Raw genomic sequence first — 23,715 nt, 5'->3', positions numbered from 1 at the left:
TATTTTCTATTGAAAACTATACATCTTTCTCTGTTGTTGTGGTTGGTTTTAGGCCTCCCATGGGGTCTCCTCTTTTGCTCAGTCCTGTGAAGATTTGACTCTTGCTTTTCTTCCTTCCTTCTTACAGCATGTATCTAATATTCCTTTGTGTGTAGACACTTTCTAACTTGTGGTCTCAGAACGTAATACTTTTAACAGATAGCTTGAGCTTTCAGTCACATTTGGCACTGCCTGGAGAGACAAGCAATCCTGCTTACACTGTTTAAAATAAAACTCCCTATTCCTCATACTTTCTAGTAATACGTGACAAGCATCCCAGTCTAAAGGCTTACTTGACTGCAATTTGTAAAATGCTTTTATTTCCCAAGTGAAAGTCCCTGGGGAATTAAAGTATTCCTAAAAATGAAGATTTAGCACTCAGCAGTCATGCTGTGGAGCATTCATATGACTTCCACAGGATACTTTCTATGTTTGACCTTCCTATTTTGACTGTGATCTACAGAAAATTTGCAGTCCCAGACTAGCAAATGGCTGAATGTCACCAAAGGCTGCACAGAGAATGGAATTTTCCCCCCATATTGTGACAAGCTCTGTTCAGTAAAAGTGAGGCCAGGCTCTCAGCTAACAGTAACATTTTTATGTTATGTATTTGTTCACTCTTGGTTTATATAACATGCCCTGAAATACACTGAAGTGGTTTAAATGTTGAAATATACACAGAACTTGTAGCAATAGGTTACTGTACCCAGTCCAGATGTTGTGTTCCATGATAAAAGCTGCTCTGTAGAACAGCCTCCTCCCTTAGTACATAAGGAAATAGCTTCAACTGCATAATCAACATTTAAGAAAACATGCCTTTAAAGGTCAGAGTTCCATACACTACATAAAACAATCCTCTTGTTAAAGGAGAAATGTTCTTTCCAGTTTGTCTTTACTCTTGTCTCAATGGTTCCATTGTTGTAATGATATTTTTTTTTCCTTATTTCATTTGGTTTTGTTTTTTTAAACTTGTCTAGGTATGGTACAGAGAAAATGTCTGCCATCACAATCCAGAAGGTTCCACATGGTCCTTAGTCACCACCCCTGGTGAAGTTGTACAGATCAGCTGTGGACCCTATGACCTCCTTTGGGCAACTCTCTGGGAAGGGCAAGCTATTGTGAGAGAAGGAATTGATAGGAATAACCCTCAAGGTAAAGTTTGCTAAGTCTGGCTGCAAACCCCTTTGATTTGTATAGTGTTGAATAAGAAAGTAACCCACAATGGCTTCTGGGTTCTGTCTTTGCAGGAATTTCCTGGAGTACTGTGGAGTCTCCAAGCTCTGAAAATGGGATCATGCACGTCTCCGTGGGTGTTGATGTGGTGTGGTGTGTTACAAAGGATAGAAAAGTAAGAGGCCTCACATTCTGCTTTTGCTTTTTTTCTTCCCTTTCCCTGTCTGCTGCTTTCAAACAGGAGTGCAACTTGCACAGGAAGCATTGGTGATCTGGACTCTCCATCCCCATGGTTTGGGGAATTCTAGTACCCCTTGCTGTTATGGGAATGCTCTGTGGTTTCTGATAGTTGAGTTGAGTTTAAGGAAGACTTTTTGCTTTTTTTTTGGAAGGAATTTTCTAAACCCAAGTCAGACAGCTTTGGCAGGTGGATGGGGATGTGGTGGGGATTGGATGAGGAGCTTTTTCTAAGGGATTTTAAGCATTAAAATTGAAGTGACTCCTGTTTCCACAAGGACTGAATTTTACATCAGAAGCAGCAGGGGGAGTATTCTCATCTACACTTTCCTGCATGATGCTATTTTTTTTGTCTTCTTACTGCAACTGTTCCCTCTTCATCAGCCTTTTAATGTGGGGGTTTTGGTATTTAATTAGGTGGGATATCTCTTATGGGGATGTGTGATCACTTTCTTACTAGAGTTTTAACTGAGAATGATGGACTGTCTTAAGTTGGAAGGGACCCATAAAGATGATGGAGTCCCACTCCCTGCTCCTTCACACTGAATTCAAAGCCAGGCCTGAGCTCTGTGCTTGTGCAGCAGTTCTGTTGAGATTCTCTGCTGTAGTGAGTCAACACTTGCCAGCTGAGCCATGGTAACAGGCTGTGCCCAGCCTGCTCCATCTGCCACATAAATCCACTGTAATAAATGGAGATAAACTGGTGCATTTTCCTTCAGATCTGACACAGGGCAGTCAAGCATCCTGATGTTATGGGATTCAACCAACAGCTTCTAAGGGAGCTGCTTGCTACTATGACTATATGGAGATAGGCTAAATACAGAGGGAATTCTTCCAGGTGCCCAGCCCACAGACACTTCCAGATGGGTAAAGCCAGATCTAAGGGAAGACAGTTTAAAGAGCTCTGCTGCTGGAGACATTCCCCTGACAGTTCCCTCTGGCAGCTCTGCTTCTAGGGTTTGAATGTAAGAACACTATTTAGAAGCCCATTCAGAGTGATCAAAGATAGCCTACATGGTGATAGTAATAGAAAGTATATTTCCAAGAGCATAAAAGCTATTTCTGTCACAGGAAGTCCTACAAAAAAGTCTCCTTTTTTGGCTTTTCTGGCTGCAGGTGGGCACACAGTGTGGGTACTATTGGGTGAATTGTTTTATCTTTATCTGATAAAGAACCAAGGAAGTAATTGATTTCTTAAGACAATGTGGCAAGTCAGTGTTAGAGATTAAGACTAATCCACTAAAGAAACTAAATTCCTGCTGGAGCAGAAGGAGAAAAATTTAGACTTTTTGTTGTTGTTGTAGGTGTGGTTTAGAAGAGGAGTGAACTCACATAATCCCTGTGGGACAAGTTGGATTGAAATGGTTGGAGAAATGATGATGGTAACTGTAGGCTTAAACAACCAGGTAAGAGAGCTGGGGAGCAGCTGAGAGGGCATTTACATCCCCCTCTAAAGGGAATGTTACCTCCAAGGGGTGTGTTCCTTCTAGTGCAGGAGCTGTTCACATGGTGAGGGCTGGCTGAACAAAGGGACCCTGGGCTTGAACTGCTGGGAGGGAAAGAGGCTGAATCCTGCAGTTCTGCACCTGAAGGTGACAGCCAGCACGTGTCTTGTGTGGCACGGGGAGGTGCAGACTCCTTTTGGTACAGAATTCTGTTCTGCATCTACAGTGTCAGCATTAAGGAAGATCACAAAAGGAAAATGCTGTGTCCAGCAGTTTTCTGTGCTCAATTCTGCACCACTGCACCTTTTTTGTATCTGATACCTGCTGCATTCTAAGCCACTTCCTTCACCAAGCCCTTCGCTCCCCTAGGTCTGGGGGATCGGCTGCGATGACAGAGCGATTTATTTTCGTCAAGGAGTCACACCAAGTGAGCTCAGTGGGAAGACATGGAAGGCAATTGTGTCTGGCAGAGAGAGTGACAGATCTCAGACTGGGAGCTCAACAAGTCTGCTCAGGTACTTCATGAAATCCCTGCTCGAGAATTTGTAGAGCAAGGGTTTCAATGCTAGGAGATATTTCTTTACATTCAGGGGGTACAGACAAGGAAGAGTGGGAAAGACATCTCTAATCATGATGTATGCCAAAAGGCAATTGCATTTTTGCCATTAACATTAACAATAAGCAGCAGTTGTTGCACTCAGAGAAGAATCTGAAGCTCCCACATTGGAACGCACTGCATGCCTGCAGTAAAGCATGTTCCTCTGAGCTTTACTATCTCTATCTGGAACTAGTCTCTAATAAGAGATGTTTATTAAAATACCATGAAGGAGTGTCAACTCCACTTAGGAATTATTCTTCCTGAGTGTCACTGTATGTTTCTTTTCCTAGGGAGGTTAAATCAGTTAGTCCCCCTGCCTGCTGGCCTCTGGGTTGTACCACACATGCCAGTGGATCCGACTTGTTGGAGCCAGAGTGTGTGCTGAGAAGTTCCTTTTGGCAAAGACAAATCATAAAGTTAATAATGGGCTTTAAAAAAATCCTCTTCTTTATTTCATATTCAGAAAATGGGATGTGTTTTCCTGAGAGCTGTAGGCAGCCAACACCACCAATTGTTTGAAAAGATCAATAAAATTCCTTCCTGTTTCAGATTTACTAGACCAGTTTGCCAGGTTTGTGTTGGATTTGTTCCTCTGATGATAGAATTTGACATTTAAAAGAGAAGTCTGCTGTTTCTCTCCTGCAGTGAAACACTAAGTCAGTTTCTGTGTGTCTGCAATCTAAGGCCTGTGCTGATTTACAATGCTTTGGATGATAATTAATTATCTATTTGTCCTTCAGTGCTGGCTGTTTCTTTACTGATGATATTCAGAACCAAACAAGCGCGGTCATTCAGGGTGATGCAGATCCTTCCTCTGATACAGAGCTCCCTGGCGTGCCCACGAGCCCTGCCAGCACTGCCCTGCTGGGAGCTGCAGCTGCAGGGAATGGCCCAGCCAGCCAGGCTGAAACATCTGCACGGCTGCCTCTGGATCCTCTGCACTCTGAGCAAGGAGAAGCCACTGCTGCTTCAGCTAGCAATGACAAAGATAACCTTGAAACGAATAAATCTCCTGGAAACCCAAATGCTTCTGCAGAACTGCAGTGGATAAACATTGACTTGAAGGAGGCTCAGAAGCATCCAGTGCTGTCTGTCAGCAGCTTTGCAGACACATCCAGCCTCTCCTCCCTGGGCGCCTTCTCGGTGGGAGCTGAAGACCAGTACGGGGCCGACGAGCACCCGCTGTGGGCCTGGGTGTCTGGGGGAGGCTGCCTGGTAGACCTGCACAGCCCACTGAAGTGGTTCACTGCTCCATCAGGTACTGACCCGTCACCACAGCACACCCCAGCTCCAGTCACAGCTCAGTATGCTCTTTAAATAAAAAATGCTGTTTTTTTCTGAGCAAAGCCATGGTGCAAAACTTGTGCTAACCCACTTTCTCTTACTGCAGTTTGTTAATAGGTTCATGTCTGAGCATAGTGCTGCAGTATTTAGCTGTAGAGCACTTTGGGCTTGAGATAAATAAATGTAAAATTTATATTTTTTCTTGAGTTCCTGTAGCAATTTTGTAAAGTAATCTGTGCTGGATCTACATCTCATTTTTAATTGTACCGAAACTGCAGCTTCGGGCAAAACACATAATACCACTGAGAGTAACAGGAAGGAGTGAAAAGGGCTCTCTTGGGAGGTGCAGATGCTGGCAATAACTGCCTCACTCTGCCATTCCTACTGAAATGGGTAAAATAAACCATGAACTGTGGCATCCCAGTATTTAACAGTCTAACTTGTGATGCAGTATATTATCTAATTATCTTGCAGTTTAGTGACAAAACTCATTTTTACAAGGTTATGGCTTTAAAAGCTTCTATAATCTATCTAGTGATCCTATTTCCATGAATCATTTACAAAGTTTGGCTGTAATACATTGATTCCAAATTATAATCATTATAAAAATGGTGTTAGACTGGGTTGGTCCAGTCTGGTGTTCAGAGGAGCGCTGTGTTTTACCTTTCACAGAACTGTACTCAAAGCTCACTGGAGTTTATTGGGTTTGGTTCTGTCCCAGGTTTGTCATCATCTGTGCAGTCTCTGTCCCTGTCCATCACTCCTGCACAGACAGCAGCGTGGAGAAAGCAGATTTTTCAGCAGCTCAGTGAAAGGACAAAGCGGGAACTGGAGAATTTCAGGCACTATGAGCAGGCTATTGAGCAGGTAAGCAGTGAGGACATTTATCTCTTATCTTCTAAACACATCTGGGAATCAATAATCCTTTTCTGACATACTGATTTGAGCTTACTGTCAGCTTTATATTCTTGCCCCTATTTCTGTCTGTGACAACTTTCCTGGATTATTAATGTCTGAGCTCCCTGTGGGAAATTAACAGCTTGTCAAAGATGGAGGAGCAGTATTCATCTAAAAGCATTATCAGATAGTTTTATTTAGGAAGAAACAAAGGATTGGTCAGCATTATTTGGGTACTGTGAGACCTCAAATCCTCAGAGAAATGGTTGCAACAGCAGAACATTGTATGAATTATTCCACCACAAGATGAGGCATCTTAATTGAAACAGTGACTCAAGGAGGTGAGCTTCCCTCTCTGTGGCCATTAGGACTAATTTAACTTGCGTAAATAAATGATGCAAACGTCAATGGCAGCACATAAATAGCAACAGCTTTGTTTGATGTTCCCTTTGCTATGACTCCTTGCCTCTTTTCAGATTCATTCATATTGCTGGTCCCTTCATTCATAATTGCCAAATGACATCTAGAGTTATTTGATTAAAAACACTTGGAGTCCAGGGGTTTAATCAAGTTTAAAAAAGTTATGTCAAAAGCCTTTAAATTCCAGAGAGAGGTTGTGTTATAACAAGAGCAAACTTGAGTCAGTTGCACACAGTACCTGAGTACTACTGCATTCTTGCATGGTAAAAATGTTACTACTGTTGTACACCTGCTACCTCAGTATCTTTTTACTACTTTTATGAGTTTCCATTCTCTGATACACTCTGTATGGCAATGTGTGATACAGGTGTATGAACGTGTGATGAGGTGTGATACAGAATAACCTGCAGCAGACACAACTTGTGGGCACAAAACCAGCATTTGGGAGAAAGAAAAAGAGTCGTGCAGTTTCTTTATTCCTTTTGTGTTCGCCTTGCAGTCAGTTTGGGTTAAAACTGGAGCCTTGCAGTGGTGGAGGAACTGGAAGCCTCATAAGTGGATGGACGTTCGAGTTGCACTGGAGCAGTTCACTGGGAGCGATGGGATGCGTGACAGCATCCTGTTCATCTACTACATGTACCACGAGGAGAAAAAGGTGTGTTCAGCTGCAGACCCCTTTGGCAAAGGCAAGCCTTTGACAGGGAAACAGTTTCTTTAAAGGAGGCAAATCATGGCACCTACTGTTCTGAGGTTTGGCAACCAACTCAAAGGTAACCCCAGGTACCAGCAAACCGCAGGCTTTTCTGGGCTTGTCAGTGCTGTGTCAGAAATGCTCAATCACAAACCACTCACATTGCTTAAACCATCAGTTCTGCACTAATTAGGAATTCTTCTGGAAATTCAAAGTGTTCTTGATTGTGAAGAGCCCAGCTTGGCTGGACAGGGTCTTCCCAAGTAGGGTTAATGCTGCAGGCAATAGGAGTCAGAGGTAGGGTGAGGCTGGAAGTGGAGTCCCATTCCCTCTGTGCCAAGAATTGATTCTTTGCTGTCCTTGGCAGGAATGCCTTGTTTGTAGGCCAGAAGTGCAAAAATGCTGGCTCTGTGGAAGGTTTGCCATAGTCACAGGTATTTTTTTCTCTTGTCTTAGTACATCCATGTGTTCCTGAATGAAGTGACCATTATAGTGGAAGTGCTGAATGAAGCCAAGCATTCCTTTGCACTGTACACACCTGAGAGGACGAAGCAGCGATGGCCAATCCGCCTGGCAGCCGCAACAGAGCAAGAAATGCATGACTGGGTAATTCTGGGCATCTCTCATTTCAAGCTGGCAATATCTGCAATAAACCATGGGATCCAGTCTCTGAAACGTCAGCATTATATTTAAACTCTTGGGGCTACTAATCTGTTTTTTTAAGTTTAGGTATTTAAAGCCTCTCATCAAACTTATTTAGAGCCACCTGAGGCTTGTTATCTCCTCTGAAGTCTGCTTGCTTTCTGGTGCTGCAGTTATCCACAGCAACACCAGTATTGCTTTACATTCTCTTCCTATCTCTGGGTATAGATTAGGGTAGGAATGAGTTAGGAGTTGAATTAAGTTATTGTGTTCTTCTGCATTGGTAGAAGAACCATTCTCTCTTTTCATTGCTGCAGAGAGTCTTTTGTACAGGCAGACAGGCATAGATACACTGGAGCAGGGGCAAATGTGAGAGATGCTTCATCCTGATCAGCTCCTGCAAACCACAGCAGTTCCAGTGGTTGTATAATAATTTCTGAACCACTGAATTCCAGTGCCTTTTGAAAAAAAGCTGCAAATTCGCTTTGCAAGATTGCTGATTTGCAAGAACATGCAGAGGTAAAATTTTGTTTTACAGTACTGAGCATCTCTATGGGAATTTTTGTTCTCACTGTAAGTGGAAGCTTTTTTGCTTCTTGTTTTGTAGCTGTCTTTGCTGAACATGTCTTGCTGTGAAAGCAGACGGATTCAAGGCCCTCCTTCTCACCATGCCATTTGGTCAGTTACTTGTAAAGGAGACATCTTTGTTAGTGAGCCAAGTCCTGAGCTGGAGGCCGGACCCCAGTTGATGCCATGTGACCAAATGTAAGAGGCTTCTGAAGCTGTTCTTTCTGCTTGGGATGCCATCCAGCAAAGAATGTCCTGTCAGTTCAGTGGCTTTGATGGGCTCTTGGACAGTGTAGTACACTGCAGATCTCTCTCACTGACAGGGTTAATGGCTGCCTTCCTACTCATGATTGCACATGAAGAAATTCACCAAATCAGATTTAAATTCTTAGATGCTGGAGATGTCCTTGTGATTTCAAAGGCCTTTCTCACTGAGATACCATGTTTTTAATGTCATAACAGATAGCCTAAACTGAAAGTAAATCTAATTGCTGTAATTGGAATATAATTTGAGCTTTCAGTTTTATCAGAGTCAAGAAATCTGAAATTCTCAGTCCTCCACAGACACTGCAGTCCAGGAGCAGTTTGTCAACACTTTTTATGACAACTGTGGCAATATGGTACTGCAAACTCCTCAAGCAGAACAATACCATCTGCTTTTTGGGAGCTGTTCAGGGGGAAATGCTTTCAACTGGCAGCTGCTTGCACTTAGAGATTGCACAGTGGCTGGACAAGTGAGCAGAGAAGGTTGCCTGTGCTGAAGATGATGGGGTTGCTGGTGGGGAGGGCACACATCCTGCAGGGTGTGCTGAGCAGTGTCCTTTGCTGGCAGGTTCTGGCGCCAGGTGGGAGGGCACCTGCGGCTGATCGAGAGCAACAGCCGGGGCGTGGTGTGGGGCATCGGCCACGACCACACAGCCTGGGTGCACACTGGTGGAGATGGAGGTGGCTTCATCCAAGGTACAGCTTGGCAGTGACAAATGGAACCATCAGTGGCTGATGGAATTGAAAATGTAATGTCTTCGAGCTTTACCTTTTCTCTAATCCACATTGTTTATTCCTCACAGGACTGGCCAGTAGTGCTGATAATATTTATACACAGTCAGATGTGAAATGTGTTTACATCTATGAGAACCAACGGTGGAATCCTGTCACTGGATACAGCAGCAGGTTATTTACTCAATTTATTGCATTTATTCACTTTAACACTACTGCTGTCAAACGAAACAAGGGCTTTGTTCTAGCTTGGAAGAGTCATTACTTACTCTATCTTCAGTATCCTCCAACATTCATAGTTGCCTGTGGTGGAAGAGCAGTGTTCCTCAATTTTCTAATTTGTAATTATCAAAAATGTCAAAACGTTACAGATTTGTGCTTTGTGATTGCACAAAGTGTGCCTACTTGCAGTATCTTTCACTTTTAAGACCAGACAAAAAAGTTATTAGGATCTGTATCTTCCTATACATGTTCTTGAATAGTATATTTGAGCAAAAGTATAGAAAAATACATATCCAGTTATATGGGATTCACATTCCAGTTTTAAATGGTAGTGAGGAATATCACTCTACAGAGAAACATTAACATGGTCCTCAAGTTTGCTATAACTGGAAGCAATTGTACAGATTCTTTCCCACTGTGCTCATCACTCACATGGTATTTCTGAATAGAGATTAACGACAGCAGTGTTTTGTGTGTGAGAGCAGGAAGTGCTACAGAAAGGCTTTTCTTCCCTCGCCTTTTAAACTCCCTGTTGTAAATGACCTTGCATTCCTTGTGCACTGTTCCACCACCGCAGAGGGCTGCCCACAGACAGATACATGTGGAGTGATGCCTCTGGCCTGCAGGAATGTACAAAGACCAACACCAAGCCTCCTTCTCCACAGTGGTCTTGGGTAAGTTTCGGCTTACAAATTTTTTTACAAAGAAGTCCAGGCTTAGCAAGTAGGATACAAGACTTGAGTTCAAGGGGCCCAGATTTTCTTCTGGGATTTGTTGTAACATTTAACCTTGTTTTCCCTATTAATAGCTAGCAATAATCTTCCACAGGCAAAAGAATGTTAAGCACTGAGGGGGATGTTTTCTTTAATGTGACTTAGATCCTTTTCTCCTCCGCTGAATTAAAAAGATTTGGGAACCTCTGTATGTATTTCAAGTGTTAGAAGGTTTCTAGCAAGTCATTGCTCTCCAAAAGGTGTAGGTAAATAGAAGAAGAGGTGTTCATGATACATTAGGTGTTGATTGTTACTCCCAGTGTCCTCCTTGCCCACAGGTCTCAGACTGGTACATCGACTTCAGCCCGGCGGGCGGCACGGACCGGGAGGGCTGGCAGTATGCAGCTGACTTCCCAGCGTAAGGAAACTCCTCTTCTGCCAAATCCCAGACTCCAGTCCTCACTCCTTCTCGTTTCTGGTTTGCACAGTAACTGCCCTTTGGCAGAGACACAACACTGCCTCATTTCCCCTCTTTTTGCGGGCATGCTGATACTTGCAGGGAGGGAGGGAGGACAGCAAGGTGAACTTGGCAAACTGTCACTTGAAGAATTTTAAAATCAGCAGTTGTGCCTGGTGGGTAGATGGAGGCAGTGCTCTCAGGCTGGCACTGACACTGAAGATGCTCTGACATCCTCATGAACATTGTTTAAATCTGTTTTGGTAGGTCCTACCACGGGCACAAGACAATGAAAGACTTTGTCCGACGGAGGCGCTGGGCAAGGTGAGGAACCTCAATATAAATAAATTTTGAAGTTGAGTCCTAATTGCTCACTAAGTCTACTTTAGTTATGAGGTAAAGAGTCTTGTCAACAAAACCCAATCAACAAAAGAAAAAGTAAAGAAACCTGAAATAAATAATCCAGCAGAGAAACTGATGACCTTTGGCATTGTGTCTCTAATGTAAGTCTCTATGAGTATTTACCCCCTTGGATTTTGTGGGATCTGTAGATAAGTCAGACAGTTCTTCTCTATATCTGATTTTCCTTATGGTAAATGAATAAGTAATAGCAGACGCTGGGAATATCAGTACATATTAGGTCACTTGTAACTGCTGGTAATAGGCCTTTTATATTAATAGTTTCAACCTATGAATTCCACATACTGAGTGCTGGGCCACAGGTAGTCCAACCCCATTTCAGTCAGAGGAAATGTCCAGGTGGAACCCAGAAAACAGCAAACTGCCACTACATTCTATGAGCTGGGGAAGTCTGTGCATTCCCTGTTTTTCCAACTTTTCTGTGCTTTCTATACTAGAGCATCTAATAGCTGTGCTAATTAATTGCTGTGAACTTACACACTGCTGGGTTTAGTATTGATGCTAAAAAGTATTTTGCCCCTTGTACAAAAAGCCATGAAGTGAGGTTCTGAAGCATCAAAAGTGTTATTTCACAATGCGCAGCAAAACAAACCCAGTAAATCAAAATGGTGACTTGAAATAAAATAAGCAACTTGAGAAATACCTTCTAGTCTAAATACTTCTTCTTGTTTTAACTACCAATTGAAAACTGAAAACAAATAGACTCAGGGTTGGATCTGGTTTTTCAGAACAAGAAAACAGAGGAATGTCCTGATGTTTTTTAGGACATTATTCATACATGAAATTATTGTGGTGATGATAGAGTCTAACATAATTTCCCTAATTGACAGCACTACTTTGGTACAATTTCCACAGAAAAAGTACACAAAGTCCCAGCATGACTTACCAAGTCTGTCATTTAGAGCTGCTTTACCTCTGCCTACCTAACCTCTGCTACATAACCTTTTTAACAAACCAACCAAAAAATAATTGTAAGGTTATTCTTTTAACCAAGACAGGAAGGAATGAGCTGGGTGTGGAGTTCTTTCTGCACTTTATTATTCTGCTGCTGCCCAGTGAGTCTGAGAGAGCTGTGGAGCAGTGTAGCACCAGCTGCAAACTTCTTGGGTGGTCTTGGTTTTGTGAAGTAACTTAAAAAAAACCCAAACAAACAACAGAAGCTTTGAGAAATCGATATGAGTTCAAACTTCAAAACCTGATTGTTAAAAACCTCTTTCAAATTAAAAATACTAATATCTAATGAAAAGCACTACCTAATTAATAGACTTTAGGACTGGAAGTCAACAATAGATTGGGAAACCAGTTATAGAAAGTACATACTTCTGACAGGTTTGGGTTTTTTCTGCTTCAGAAAATGTAAGATAGTCACCAACGGGCCATGGCTGGAAGTGCCTCCTGTTACCCTGTGGGACATCTCCATAATTCCCAGTTCAGATGCAGATGATGAAGAAGCAGTAGCACTGTGGGCAATCAGTGACAAAGGAGACGTGCTCTGCAGGCTTGGAGTGACACAGCAAAATCCAGCTGTAAGGCTCCCTGTTTGTTTTTACTGCTTATTGATGTATTTAATGTAATATGCAATACATCCAATCACACAGGGCCCTCTCTCAAAGCACCTTGTTATTTTCATCCCTTTGTGTCCCAGATTTGCAAGTCCCTGTCTATCAGCTGTAGCACAGTTTGCTGCCCACGTTCCTTATAATAGTGCTTCTCTTGCATAATCTACCTGAGCTTGTGCCACATCACCTGCAGGAGCCTCTCTCAGCTCCTGGCCATCTTCTCATGAAGCATTTTACTTCCACTTTCTGCCCTGGCAGCTTAGATCTTCTTTTTTTGTTTGTTTTTTGAAATGGTTGATAACAGGTGTATCCTACTTAAAGGAACTGCTGAGGAATGGACTCTGTGAAGCATGGTCCCACTGTAGTGCCTCAATAGCAGTAGGATAAAAACCAGGAAAAACATCTAAGAAAATGCTTTAGTAGAATTTGGAGAAAGACTACAAGAAATTAAAGAATATTTAAGAATTTTTTTCCCTTCCTGATCTGTAAGGCAGTGCAGCAGTGAGAACTAGAATACTATGTCTGGAATCTGAAGTCCTGTATCAGCTGATTTTTGTGAGGAATTAAAGAAAAAAAAAAAAAGGCTCTATTGCAACTGTTCACAGACATGTAGATGACTAAAATGCAGTGATTTTAATAGTAAAGGCCCTTCATTGTCTAACTTAGTTATTTTCAAAGAGTTGTATATCCAAATATCTTTGAGGATCAGCAACCTCATTTTCGTTCAGTCATAAAGTTATGTAAGATTTATTCTCCAGAACATTTTTCACTATGTTGGTTTTTTCTCATTTGGTAATAATCAACAATATTTTGTCATGGAGGTTTTAAGCACTGCTTCACAATTCATCTCCCATGATTTGTTAGGGAACATCCTGGCTGCATGTGGGAACAGATCAGCCCTTCATTTCCATCTCCATTGGAGCATTTTACCAAGTGTGGGCTATTGCTAGAGATGGTTCTGCCTTCTACCGGGGTTCAGTGTCTCCAAACAAACCTGCAGGTAAGAACTTGTACTTTATCTTTTGCTCTACTCCACTGCCCTGTCTGAAAAAGTCCAATCTTTTTCATAGAGGCCTTTCCCATGGCTGTGCAAAACAATGCATACAAATAATACAATAATTATAGCAGTTAATTTGCTATTCACTTGTGTAATTTCAAGTTTTCATTTGTAAAAAACCATCTGTTAAAAATATACGAAGTGTGATGTCATTCACAGCTTTCCTGCATATCAATGTATTTTAACTGCAGACATTTCCATGCCTTATTCTATTTTTGCAATGCTTAACTCAAGGTTTGTGATCTTTAGGTGACTGTTGGTACCATATCCCTTCACCTCAGAAACAGAAGTTGAAGCAAGTCTCAGTAGGACGAACATCTGTGTTTGTCTTGGATAAAAATGGTAAGGATTTAAAAACCTATTAGTGCTACAAAAAGTACAGCAGTCTGTTCCAGACTGATTTAAGAAGAAGAGGTTAAGTTAGAACTGGACAGATGAGTTCTGGTCTCCAAAGGCAGTAATATTTCATACTGAAGGATCTGGAGTAGCAGTGCACTCAGGTACTGCTTCTGAAGGCTTGGTTGTTGTACCTGATAGTGCCCTGGCAACAACAATCCAGCACCTGTGCTCTGTGGGGGAAGACAGATGAATGTCAGAGAATTGCATGGCTGGGTTTTGTCTGGAATCCTGCTCCAAAACAGATAAATCATGAAGCACCTTTTGTACAAGAAACAAGCCTTTAACAACAGATTCAGAGACCTTTATCTCATTTGCTTTTGTTTCCTAGTGCCTACTTCCTTATATGAACATTTTTCCCCAAGAACTTTTACAAAACAGAGTATTTGCTACTTTTTATAAGCAAATCTATAGAAATACAGATTCCAAAGTGGGAGCTTATTTTGTCCATCTCTGTAACACCTTAGCCAAAACTGCATTTCCCCAGAACAAGGAAAGAATGAATTCCTGATTTATGTTGTTTACAGCACTTCAGACAAAGAGCCATGCTGGGCTGTAACCAGCACTCTTTGTTTCACAGGCAATCTCTGGTACCGGCAGGGAATCACACCCAGCTACCCTCAGGGATCTGCCTGGGATCATGTTTCCAACAATATCCGTAAAATGTCTGTAGGGCCCCTGGACCAGGTGTGTATTAAGCTTTTTTGTATCTCATTAGTTTATTAAAAATTATGCAAAACATATGTTAATAATTAAATGTACTTCAGCTTTAGTTTTGTTTAACTTCATTGCACAAAATATTGGTCTAAATGCTGGAATCTGATAGCAAGAGAAAAAAATCATACCAATGGAATAGTGATATAACCAAGCCCTCTGCTGCAAAAAGCCTCATTAATTTTTCCATTTTTTTTAACAAGGTCATATACTTTAACAAGGCTTTTTATATATTTAATCTCCTTCCTGCCAAGTCCTATCTGGCAATAATTATAACACTGCTCTATAGTTTGTTTGGGTGTCTCTCTGCCTAAATTAGAGCATTTTCAGCCTATTGAAGAACAAGCCTGATTTTTGAAAGGGGTCAGACAGAGATTTCACATCTGGGAAGAGCAGCACATTTTACTGCCTCTCTCTGCTTCCTTGAGGTGTGGGTGATAGCTGACAAAGTGCAGGGCAGCCACAGCCTGAGCTGTGGGACCGTCTGCCACCGGACTGGTGTCCAGCCCCTGGAACCCAAAGGCCTCTCCTGGGATTATGGTATTGGGGTAAGTGCTGGGGGCACAGAGCTGCCTGAAGTTGTACATCTCATTGTCTGTGGTCTCACGGACAAAAGGAAACGCCATCCTGCCCAGCTGGCCAGCATTGGAAAGCTTGGATATACCTGCAGGAAATGGACATTTTCCTTCAGGTTTGGGTTCCTTTTTGAGGTTATTAATGGGGTGTGCAATCACAGCTGGGAAGTTCTTTATTTGCATTTGATAAGTATTCATTTTAAGTACGTAATTTAAAAGTTACAATGAAAAAACTAGTGGAGTAAGAGCCATTTAAAAAAAATTGATTCCTTCCTGGTCTGTACATGATTATTCCTCATTGTCGTACCCTGTAGTATTCTCAATGTTTTGAGAAAGGCTATTTCAATGTTTTGCCACCTTTTAAGTTGGTGGAACATCTGCAATGGCTCTGTTATGAATGCTTGACCCCACTAATCTCAATTCCCCATGATAAAAAACAATCCTCAAGTTTACCACCTATAAAAGTCCCTGTCAGGGAGGTCTGCTGTGTTTTGTTTCCTCCTTTACAAGGAGCCTTTTTTCTGATTCATTCAGAGCAGGATTACTTTCCTTGTGAACAAACAGAACAAACCAGCAGTGCATATAGAGCATCACATCAGGTGCAGCACTGACAGGGTGATGTTCCTCCCTTTGAGTTTCTGTATCCCTTTTCCACAGGGTGGGTGGGAGCACATTACAGTCAGAGGAAATGCAACAGAAGCATCTCGGGCTGCTGTGCCTGACACCGCCGAGGAAAACCCGGCAGCGTCGAAGGAGGGAGAAGATGAGGAGAGTAAAGGGAAAACAGAACACTCTAAGACCCCTCTGATGGTCAGTGAAAGTCAAGAGTTGGACAGAAATTCTGTTAACTGTTAAACTGTTGCCATCTACATGTTGCTAACAAGCAGTAGGCAATATTTGAAAAAGAAATAATGTCTACTGCTTGGAGACAAAAACATGACATTTTTGTGCTACTAATATGTTTGACTGAACTGCACTTTGCAATGGGGTATTTTAAGTACTGAATCCTTCTAATGCATCTTGTGTAAAATGTGACTTGATAGAGTTCATAGTTCTGTCAAAGCAGGCAAGGTTTTTAACCACGTGTTTCTGACCCTTTACCACAGCTGCTACACACCATGCAAATGTGAATATCTGCACCGATGATCACTGCATTTACTTCTATTTTTTATGCTCCCTACTTTTCTCTCATATTCACACATCTTGTCCTTGAGATTCATCTTTGAACACAGATGAAGTTGTTTCAGTCTGGATGAACTGGCAAACACAGCTGGTCCTGTTTGTGGAGGCCCTTACACATGCACAGAGCTCTGCTCATGGAGGGCTCCATGTCTAAGGATGGACTTGGGTCAGCCTGTTCTTGCTCCCATCAGCAAAATCAAATTCTGCACAACTCTGCTTAGCCTGCAGTTACCAGGAAGGGCCAATTTTTGCTGTCTTTGCTCACAGTGTGTTAATCAGGCAGCAGAACCCCTGGTTTCAGGGAGCCACTGGTGAGCCCAGTCCTGGTCAGTCAGGCTCAGCTCTGAATTGTCACTGCAAGCACTGGGAAATCATGGTCTGTCTTCAGCTGAACTGAAACTGGGACAACTGAGGTACACAGATGCCTACCTAAGGAGGCTGTGTTCCAGATCATTGCAGATTATGCTGTCATACTGTACAAGTCAAGGGAAGGTCTTAAACTGACTTTACAGTGGTAGGAATGCAAAACAACTTTACAGTGGAGTTTGCCAATGTACACTGATGGCAGTTCAGAATGAAGCTCTGCTCTTCATTTTGAGTGATTTATTCATCCCTTTTTCCAACATGAAATCGCTTTCTATTCTCAAAAAAAAGCTTTTTTTCCTGACTTATTTATAATAATTGGACAGTTTACATTCATTTCTCCTCTCTGTGTGACTGTACATGAAGCTATTTTTATATGATGAACAGTTTGGTGTGGTCTCAGTACTGTATTTGTAGAAGTAAAACTTATGTTTGCACGTATTTAAGGAATATATTTGGTATTTAATGCCAAGGAAAGCACTGTTTCCAAGTCCAAATGTGAATGAAGATTGAAGATGCTTTACTGTTAAAAAAGAACCTGTTGATCTTTCCAGTATGTGATTAGAGGTTTCTGGTTTATACATACATTGTGGGAGAAGCATAAATAATGTGTTGCATTAATTACCGTAATAGGTTTTGCATAACTTGCACAGTAGCTTGTCCAAATAAATAACTTTATTACTTGTATTTTTAGAGAATTATTAGGATTGTATTTTTCTCTGCATTGTATCAAGGTTTTTTCCTTTTAATAGTCAGTGTTTACATCTCCAACAATCAACCTGATTGCATACAATAAGCTTTATAATGTACCTTTGCATTTTCCCCTACATTGCCAAGTTTCACTTACTTTACTGTAAAAAGCTGGGTTTAAGTGAAAAAAAAGTTATAAGTTGTTTATGTTTGAGTACTAAGTATTTGCCTTCTAAAATATTATTTAGAAAATTATTTAATTTAAAAATATAATGTCATTGTTGTGGCTAGTTAAATTATGGAAAAGTGACTTTAAACTGAAGCAATTTTGAAAAATAAAAGTAATTTATCAGAAAAAAATGCTTCTTACAAAATCCCTTTTGGCATGTCCAAGAACATAGCACCTTGTGGCAAAGTTCCACTATGGAACTAGCAGCTGTTATTCCATAAAAATGCCTGTGTCCAGAGCCTGACTGTCCCTTGGGGATGGAGTGTTCAGAGAAGGGGTGACTTTCACCTGCCTCCTTGGCTGCTGTATTTATAGCTAGATATGATATGCCATTCTGGGCTTAATATTTGAAATGCTTCTGGTTGCAGAAAGTCAAAAATACACTGCCCAAGCATTAACTCTGTATGTTTAAGAGCAATACCAGCATACTTGGTTCATAAAGTGCAATTCTTCATCAACAGCACTGTTAAAATACTGGATTTTAAACTTGCTGATTCCCTCTTTCCACCAATGCAGCCAAACAGCAGTTCAAACATAACTATCCCACAAAAGCATTCCAGGGATGTTTACTAGCTGGAAACTCTCAGATAATGACCTTTAAAGAATCCTACAAAAAATTACCATAATCTACAAGTGCTTGGTCATAGCTTACTGTGTGACACACAGAGCCACAGTTTGCACTGACCTGGAAAGTGAGAAATAACCAAATAACATCAACAGCTCTTACCTGAGGAGGTGCCAAGTGGAATAACTGGAAGAAAAGGCCTTGGTGTTACTGACTGACCCATTGTGATCAGTGCACAAACACAGTGAGGGTTAATTTACCCACACAGGGCTGCTGTGATCTAGCACTGTCATGATAAGTTAAATCTCTAAGAGACTCTGCAATTCTTTCACTAACACCTGAGAAGGGCTAAATCACATTTATTTTAATGTGAAAAAAATTCAAAACTAAGAAGATTCCAGGTGAGTCAGGATCCCAATGTTTTCTCCAGGAAGGCAAGCACATGTATAAACTGTTGTGTTGTTCTACATCATAGCTATGGCTTGCTGTGGTGGAGAAAGAGAATTCACCTCCCTTACCAGCCTGTGTGGGAATCCTCATCTTTCACTCTGAATTACATTGTCATCCCCTCATCTGTGCTGCAGCAAACTACAAACACATTCCCAGCTGCACAGTCCTTTTGTGATGGATCTGATAAATCCTTCCTCAGCCCCCATTCCTCCCTGGACAGCCCTTCTCTCCTGGAAAAGGACCAGGACACAAACCATTATCAATCCTAGTGATGGATGTTTCCTGTGCCACAGGGCTCAGAGCAGCAGCCTCCTGTTCAGGGGGCACGTGGGGAGGGGGAGCTGGGACACGGGGGCTCCGTGGGCACCACACTTCCAACTGAGGCCACGCCAGCTTCAGGTGCCCCAGGTATGAGAACACAAGATGAAATGAGAGTTCCTCAGTGACATAACTTTTTACCACAGAAGGGGATAGAGGGAGGGGGAAAAAAGAGCTTATTTTTCTTTTTGAAGAGTTTCTGCTTCATTTATTGTTTTACAGTATCAGAATCTAATGCTAACCCAGAAAGAACCTGATCACATCACAGGCTTCATTAGCAACAGAGCATTGTCTAACTTAAGACTAAACACTAAAGCATTTTTATCATTGTCTTGGCAAAAGTAAGTAATTTGTCCCTTATCTATTATTTGTATTACAATGGCACCCAGACACCCACTAAAGAAAATCTCCATGAGGCCAGATGCTCTGGAAACACAGATCAGAGCTGTCCTTACTCTAGAGAGCTTACAATCTAAGAAAGCTTTGCAGGTGTTTGCATCCAGAGATGGTTTTATGCCTTGCAATGTTCAAGATAACCAGCGCAGATCCACCAAAGTTAAATATCAAGAAAAATCAGATTTGGTGACCAATTTCCCATATGTGCCACTTCAGGCACCAAGTCAATCAAATGCTGGCATCGATTTTAATCTTCTCTTTAGCACAGTAGATGAGTCATTGCAAGGCTGCTGAACAGACTACAGCCAAGATTCTCAACAAACTCCAAGGAACTCAGATGACACTGACCTTAAAGGCTCAACTCACTCTACTCCAGCTGGGATAATGTTCAGAAGTTAGTAAATCACTAGTTTCAAGTCAACTCCAATGTTACAGGATAGGTTTCCAGATCCTGGCACACTGCACGAACACATTCATTATGCTCTGAAAAATTCTGAGGGTTTAAGGTAATTTTTTTAATGTGCCATATAAACTATAGTCACGAATGTTACCTGTTTGCCTTTTTAAGAAAAAAAAAAAGAACAGACTGGCAGCAAAAATAACCTCTTTAAACCTTTAGGTAATGACATGTATTATGATGTAAGAAGGAAAAACAATGACAGTAGTAGCTGGCAGCTGGTGTTTTGGCTGAAGTTATGAATTTATGTGGAATATTTCTGTAGATTTTCTTCATGGTCATCCTCCCCGTGCTGCTGTTGATAATGCTGGTACAATTTGGATCCCCAGGCTCCCCCCATCCCTTCTACTGCTGGAAAGTGTCCGTTGGACATATTGAGTATAATGGAGGTCAAGGATTTGATGTAGTTTTTGGCCAGGGTGAGAGTCTCTATTTTGGACAGCTTGTTCTCGGCTCTCACGTGAGGGATCACCTCCCGCAAGGCCTGGAAGGCGTTGTTGAGCTTGTGCATTCTCTGCCTCTCGCGCTCGTTGCTCTCCAGCCTCCTCAGCAGCCTGTCCTTACTGCTCCAGGCACGCTTGGCTCTGCCCGTGGGCATCTTGCTGCTCTCCTTGTTTCCCCCATTCCTCCTTTCTCTGCGTCTCAAACATTTCACCAGTTCCTTTTTTCTCATTGCTGGCTCTTCAGAGAACGCTTCTTTGTCAACAGTTTGCCTTGGTTTCTTTCCTTTGGTTTTAGTCTTCATGTTTTGTTGGATGGACTGGTATTAATTGTCAATGTGCTGTAAAAACATAACACCAATATTCAGCTGGGAGGAAAGCTTGCAGAGGGGACAGAGGGCAAGTGAATGGAACCAGTGAAATGAAGATGCAGTGAATCACCTGCTGGTGAAAAACAGATGCCTCTACTTTCTTAGAAACAGGCCTCAAAGCAGAGATGTTTTTCCTTTATCATTGTACATAAGAGAAAGTGGTCTCCAAGTCAATCCAGTCTTTCTGTAGAAAAGTGAACCACAACTCAAGAAATATGCAGAATACAACAGTCAGTGAGGTTTGGTAACACATTGCCTCTGTTTGATCTCTTATGCTGCTGCTGTCTCCCAGCTCCTCACTCCCCCACATTAGAATAAAGCCAAGCACCACTTCCATGTACGTGTGCTGGCTTAGGGGGGTATTACACAGACCCTCAGGCTCTTACTCAAAGTAATTTCTCCTTGAACTCCTATAAATTGGTTTTTGTAGGCACAGGTTTCCACTGTGAGAAGAGTCCACTAGAGGGAAACATGGCACACTCTCAGGGAGAAGCTCTGAGCCAGCCACGTGTTTTCAGCTGCAGCATTTCTGTGTTGTGGGCTAGTCCCCTCCACACACACCCACAAAAAAAAAGCACTTCCCTCTTCCAACAACAATCCAATAATGGCAGGGCTTAACTGCAGTTACTGCCCCAGATCAACAGCAGCAGAGCAGGCTATTTTCCAAGTTACTCAAAAAGACACAGCAACGTTCCTTCCTCTGCATTAGGTGACAGCACTGATATTTTGCCTCCCTCAGCCCATATTCTGTGCCCACACTACATCTGAAGACAACAGCACCACAGCAACCCTGCCTCTATCACCAATGATCAGTGTTACTAAGAGACATTCTCAAAATATGTTCTTTCCACAGTCTTCCAGTTCCTGTAGTCATACAAAGGTTCGGTGTAAACAAAATACATTTTTATGCCGATACTATTGTATAGGAGCAGTTTGAGAGCTGGTGAGCCAATAAAAACTGAAGGAAAAAGAAGAACAAAAAAACCTAGCCCCAGATGTGAGACTGTCCCAGGACAACCTCAGCCTTAGCTGGAGCAGGTGGTGGCTGTGTCCAGCAGGTCCCAGCTGTGCTGTGGTAAACACCTCCTGTCTCGTTTCTCATTTCTTTAAAGCCATGTTCAGCTGCTGGGCTTGCACAGTGACTCACTTCTCTGCCTGTGAGGACATCCTGGCTATCCCCAGGTTCCTTACTACCAAAGAGGCAACTTGACCAAACAGGACAGGAATTCACAAAGTAGCTGGGTTAGGTAGCACCCAGGGGATGACAGCTGAAAGACAGCACCAAGCAGCTTGTGTTGTGGGAGCCTAAAAAAATGCTGGAGACACACTTCAGAGTGTGTGATGGAGACATCTTCAGAGAGAAAAGAGGTCCAAAGGCAAGCATCAGGTTTGTTCTGGACCCTTTGTGTAACTCACTTGGCAGAAAAGGCACAGCTACAGCAGAGCACAGAGTGGGAGCTTCCCTGCCCAAGCACATGAAGCACTCCTGGGGTGCGCTGCTGTTTGCAACAAAACAGCCCCCAGGACTTGGTGAAGAGGGGGCTCATGGAGACAGCCGGGAGAGAAAGTTGGAAGAAGCTCCAAGAGAAAGGAAGCTTCAGCAAACTGTGAGAGCAAAGTAGTCTTTAAAACTGTAGGCTGGGCAAAAGCAAATGAGGTATAATGGGATAACAAGGTGCCTAGCTGGCAGGTTTGTTCTTAGACTGCCACTGCTGTAATCTGTAGAAGTAACCTTAGAGAGCCCCAGCTCAGCTCCTGGGAGAGCCAGGAAGGTGTTATCAGTGTGCAAGGAGCAACAGACTGGAGTGGTCAAGAGAAACCAAAGAGAGCAGACAAATACCAACACATTTAACACCCTGGGCAGCCATCTACCAGGGCTGGCATCCCTCTTCTGTGACTTACCACTCCACCCGCTGCTGAGAAGGCGCCTGGGGCCCAAGGGGCAAGGCGGCCGAGACCCAGGGGAAGCCAGGAAGGGCTGCGGGGGCTACAGGGAGGGAGCGCTGCGTGTCCTCGGAGCGAGGCAGGCTGTCAGCAGGAGCGGGCGAGGGGCCCAGCCTGGCCCGGCCCGAGAGCCCCGGGCAGGCGGAGGCGGCCGGCGCTGCCCCGGACACGTCGCTTTAGCGGCGGGGGCGGGCCCGGCGGGCGGGAGCACCGGCACAGCGCCGAGGGGCCGGGCACGGCTCCCGCCCGAGCTCGGGGCGCTCGGGGTGGCACCGACACCGGGGCAAGCACAGCTCTGTCCCCGCCGGCCCCTCAGGTGCAGCGTCCCCGGCTGCAGGAGCACAAGGTCTCAGCTCTGTTCTGCGAGTTGCCACAGCACCCGTGTGACACAGGCCCACAGGCACAGCACTGCCATCTCTTCGAGAACTTGCTGCTCATAAAGATTGCAAGTTCTCAAATTCTTTGATAATAAGTTCTATATAAGGTGACCAATTTAGTGCCATGGGATCTTTTGCATCTGTTCTCATTAATGACCACTGCCTTGGTCAAATTTCAGCGCAGTAGTTATACTTTACCTAATGAAGTCAAGTCATCTTGATATCAGTTTCTCATTCCCAGGTCACAACAGGTGCCAGCACTCAGCAGCTGCCAGGAGAGGTGGGGGCTTGCACAGGAGCCTCCATCAGCACTGCCAGGGCTGCCCTGGGCATCCCCACCCTCCCCGAGAGCAGGGAACAGCAGCCCCCTCCTCCTGCCAGCCTGGAACAGCCACCATCTCATCAAGGGAGCCCCAGTGCACACAGCACTTCACTGATTTACCTGGCGATTTTTGGTCCATTCAGCACATGCACTTAGATGGAAAAACCAAGCAACTCTTCCAGGAAGAAGTTCAGTGAACACTGAGAAAACATCATTAACCTGTTTTCTGAATTTAAAATAGTCTTCCTACAGATCTCTAATTCTGTGATTGAAAGCAAAATTCAGTATTCAGAATGACACTGTTTCTGTTTTAATTATTGCTTCTCTATCGACTGTGTACACACTTTACCTGAAGTTTTCACAAGGGTGATGATACTGGAAGAATTTAAAGGTGACTATGCTATTTAGCGCGGACTCATCTGCTGGGACTGTGGCTTTCAACTTTTGGAACTTTCTCAACCTCAGGAGACTAATAAATATATCTTACAGTAGAACTACACTGCTGGCAT

The 23,715-nt window shown here is 43.0% G+C and overlaps 3 protein-coding genes across 6 annotated transcripts in view; 1 reads left to right on the top strand and 2 right to left on the bottom strand.

Moving 5' to 3' along the window:
- TECPR1 (tectonin beta-propeller repeat containing 1) overlaps window positions 1-17,334 on the top strand; it is a 25,143-nt gene extending 7,809 nt beyond the window's left edge. The window contains exons 6-25 of the mRNA XM_064390918.1: window positions 1,017-1,191; window positions 1,287-1,387; window positions 2,754-2,855; window positions 3,264-3,409; window positions 4,233-4,750; window positions 5,498-5,643; window positions 6,593-6,748; window positions 7,241-7,390; window positions 8,034-8,191; window positions 8,826-8,953; window positions 9,061-9,163; window positions 9,789-9,885; window positions 10,263-10,342; window positions 10,649-10,705; window positions 12,153-12,327; window positions 13,225-13,360; window positions 13,667-13,759; window positions 14,394-14,500; window positions 14,956-15,075; window positions 15,760-17,334. Coding sequence (XP_064246988.1) covers window positions 1,017-1,191; window positions 1,287-1,387; window positions 2,754-2,855; window positions 3,264-3,409; window positions 4,233-4,750; window positions 5,498-5,643; window positions 6,593-6,748; window positions 7,241-7,390; window positions 8,034-8,191; window positions 8,826-8,953; window positions 9,061-9,163; window positions 9,789-9,885; window positions 10,263-10,342; window positions 10,649-10,705; window positions 12,153-12,327; window positions 13,225-13,360; window positions 13,667-13,759; window positions 14,394-14,500; window positions 14,956-15,075; window positions 15,760-15,957 — 2,946 coding nt within the window. The 3' untranslated portion in view covers window positions 15,958-17,334. The remainder of the gene's footprint in view (window positions 1-1,016; window positions 1,192-1,286; window positions 1,388-2,753; window positions 2,856-3,263; window positions 3,410-4,232; window positions 4,751-5,497; window positions 5,644-6,592; window positions 6,749-7,240; window positions 7,391-8,033; window positions 8,192-8,825; window positions 8,954-9,060; window positions 9,164-9,788; window positions 9,886-10,262; window positions 10,343-10,648; window positions 10,706-12,152; window positions 12,328-13,224; window positions 13,361-13,666; window positions 13,760-14,393; window positions 14,501-14,955; window positions 15,076-15,759) is intronic.
- BHLHA15 (basic helix-loop-helix family member a15) lies at window positions 9,321-23,696 on the bottom strand. 4 transcript variants are annotated; one of them, XR_010348277.1, is made up of 3 exons: window positions 23,556-23,690; window positions 18,294-20,747; window positions 9,321-11,931 (listed from the first exon to the last, which is right to left on the bottom strand). XR_010348277.1 is itself a non-coding variant. In XM_064390930.1 (3 exons), the coding sequence occupies exon 3, from the start codon at window positions 20,495-20,497 to the stop codon at window positions 19,997-19,999; it is 501 nt and encodes a 166-aa protein (XP_064247000.1). In that variant the 5' UTR covers window positions 20,498-20,533; window positions 20,634-20,747; window positions 23,556-23,690; the 3' UTR covers window positions 17,691-19,996. The 4 variants fall into 4 exon arrangements, 3 of the variants coding, with proteins under 3 accessions (XP_064247000.1, XP_064246999.1, XP_064247001.1); XM_064390930.1 differs by lacking the exon at window positions 9,321-11,931 and having other exon boundaries at window positions 17,691-20,533; window positions 20,634-20,747; XM_064390929.1 differs by lacking the exon at window positions 9,321-11,931 and having other exon boundaries at window positions 17,691-20,533; window positions 23,556-23,696.
- The window catches only part of LMTK2 (lemur tyrosine kinase 2), a 42,052-nt gene continuing 41,830 nt past the window's right edge, over window positions 23,494-23,715 (bottom strand). The window contains exon 15 of the mRNA XM_064390917.1: window positions 23,494-23,715. The gene's annotated coding sequence lies outside the window, so the exon portion shown is untranslated.

The sequence above is a fragment of the Passer domesticus genome, chromosome 15 (assembly GCF_036417665.1).
Source record: "Passer domesticus isolate bPasDom1 chromosome 15, bPasDom1.hap1, whole genome shotgun sequence".
Classification (NCBI taxonomy): domain Eukaryota; kingdom Metazoa; phylum Chordata; class Aves; order Passeriformes; family Passeridae; genus Passer; species Passer domesticus.
This window is presented reverse-complemented; position numbering and strand designations above follow the sequence as displayed.

Bases quoted from the DNA above. Each gene is read 5' to 3' on its own strand.
- BHLHA15 (XM_064390929.1), bottom strand. From the start codon at position 20,497: ATGAAGACTAAAACCAAAGGAAAGAAACCAAGGCAAACTGTTGACAAA.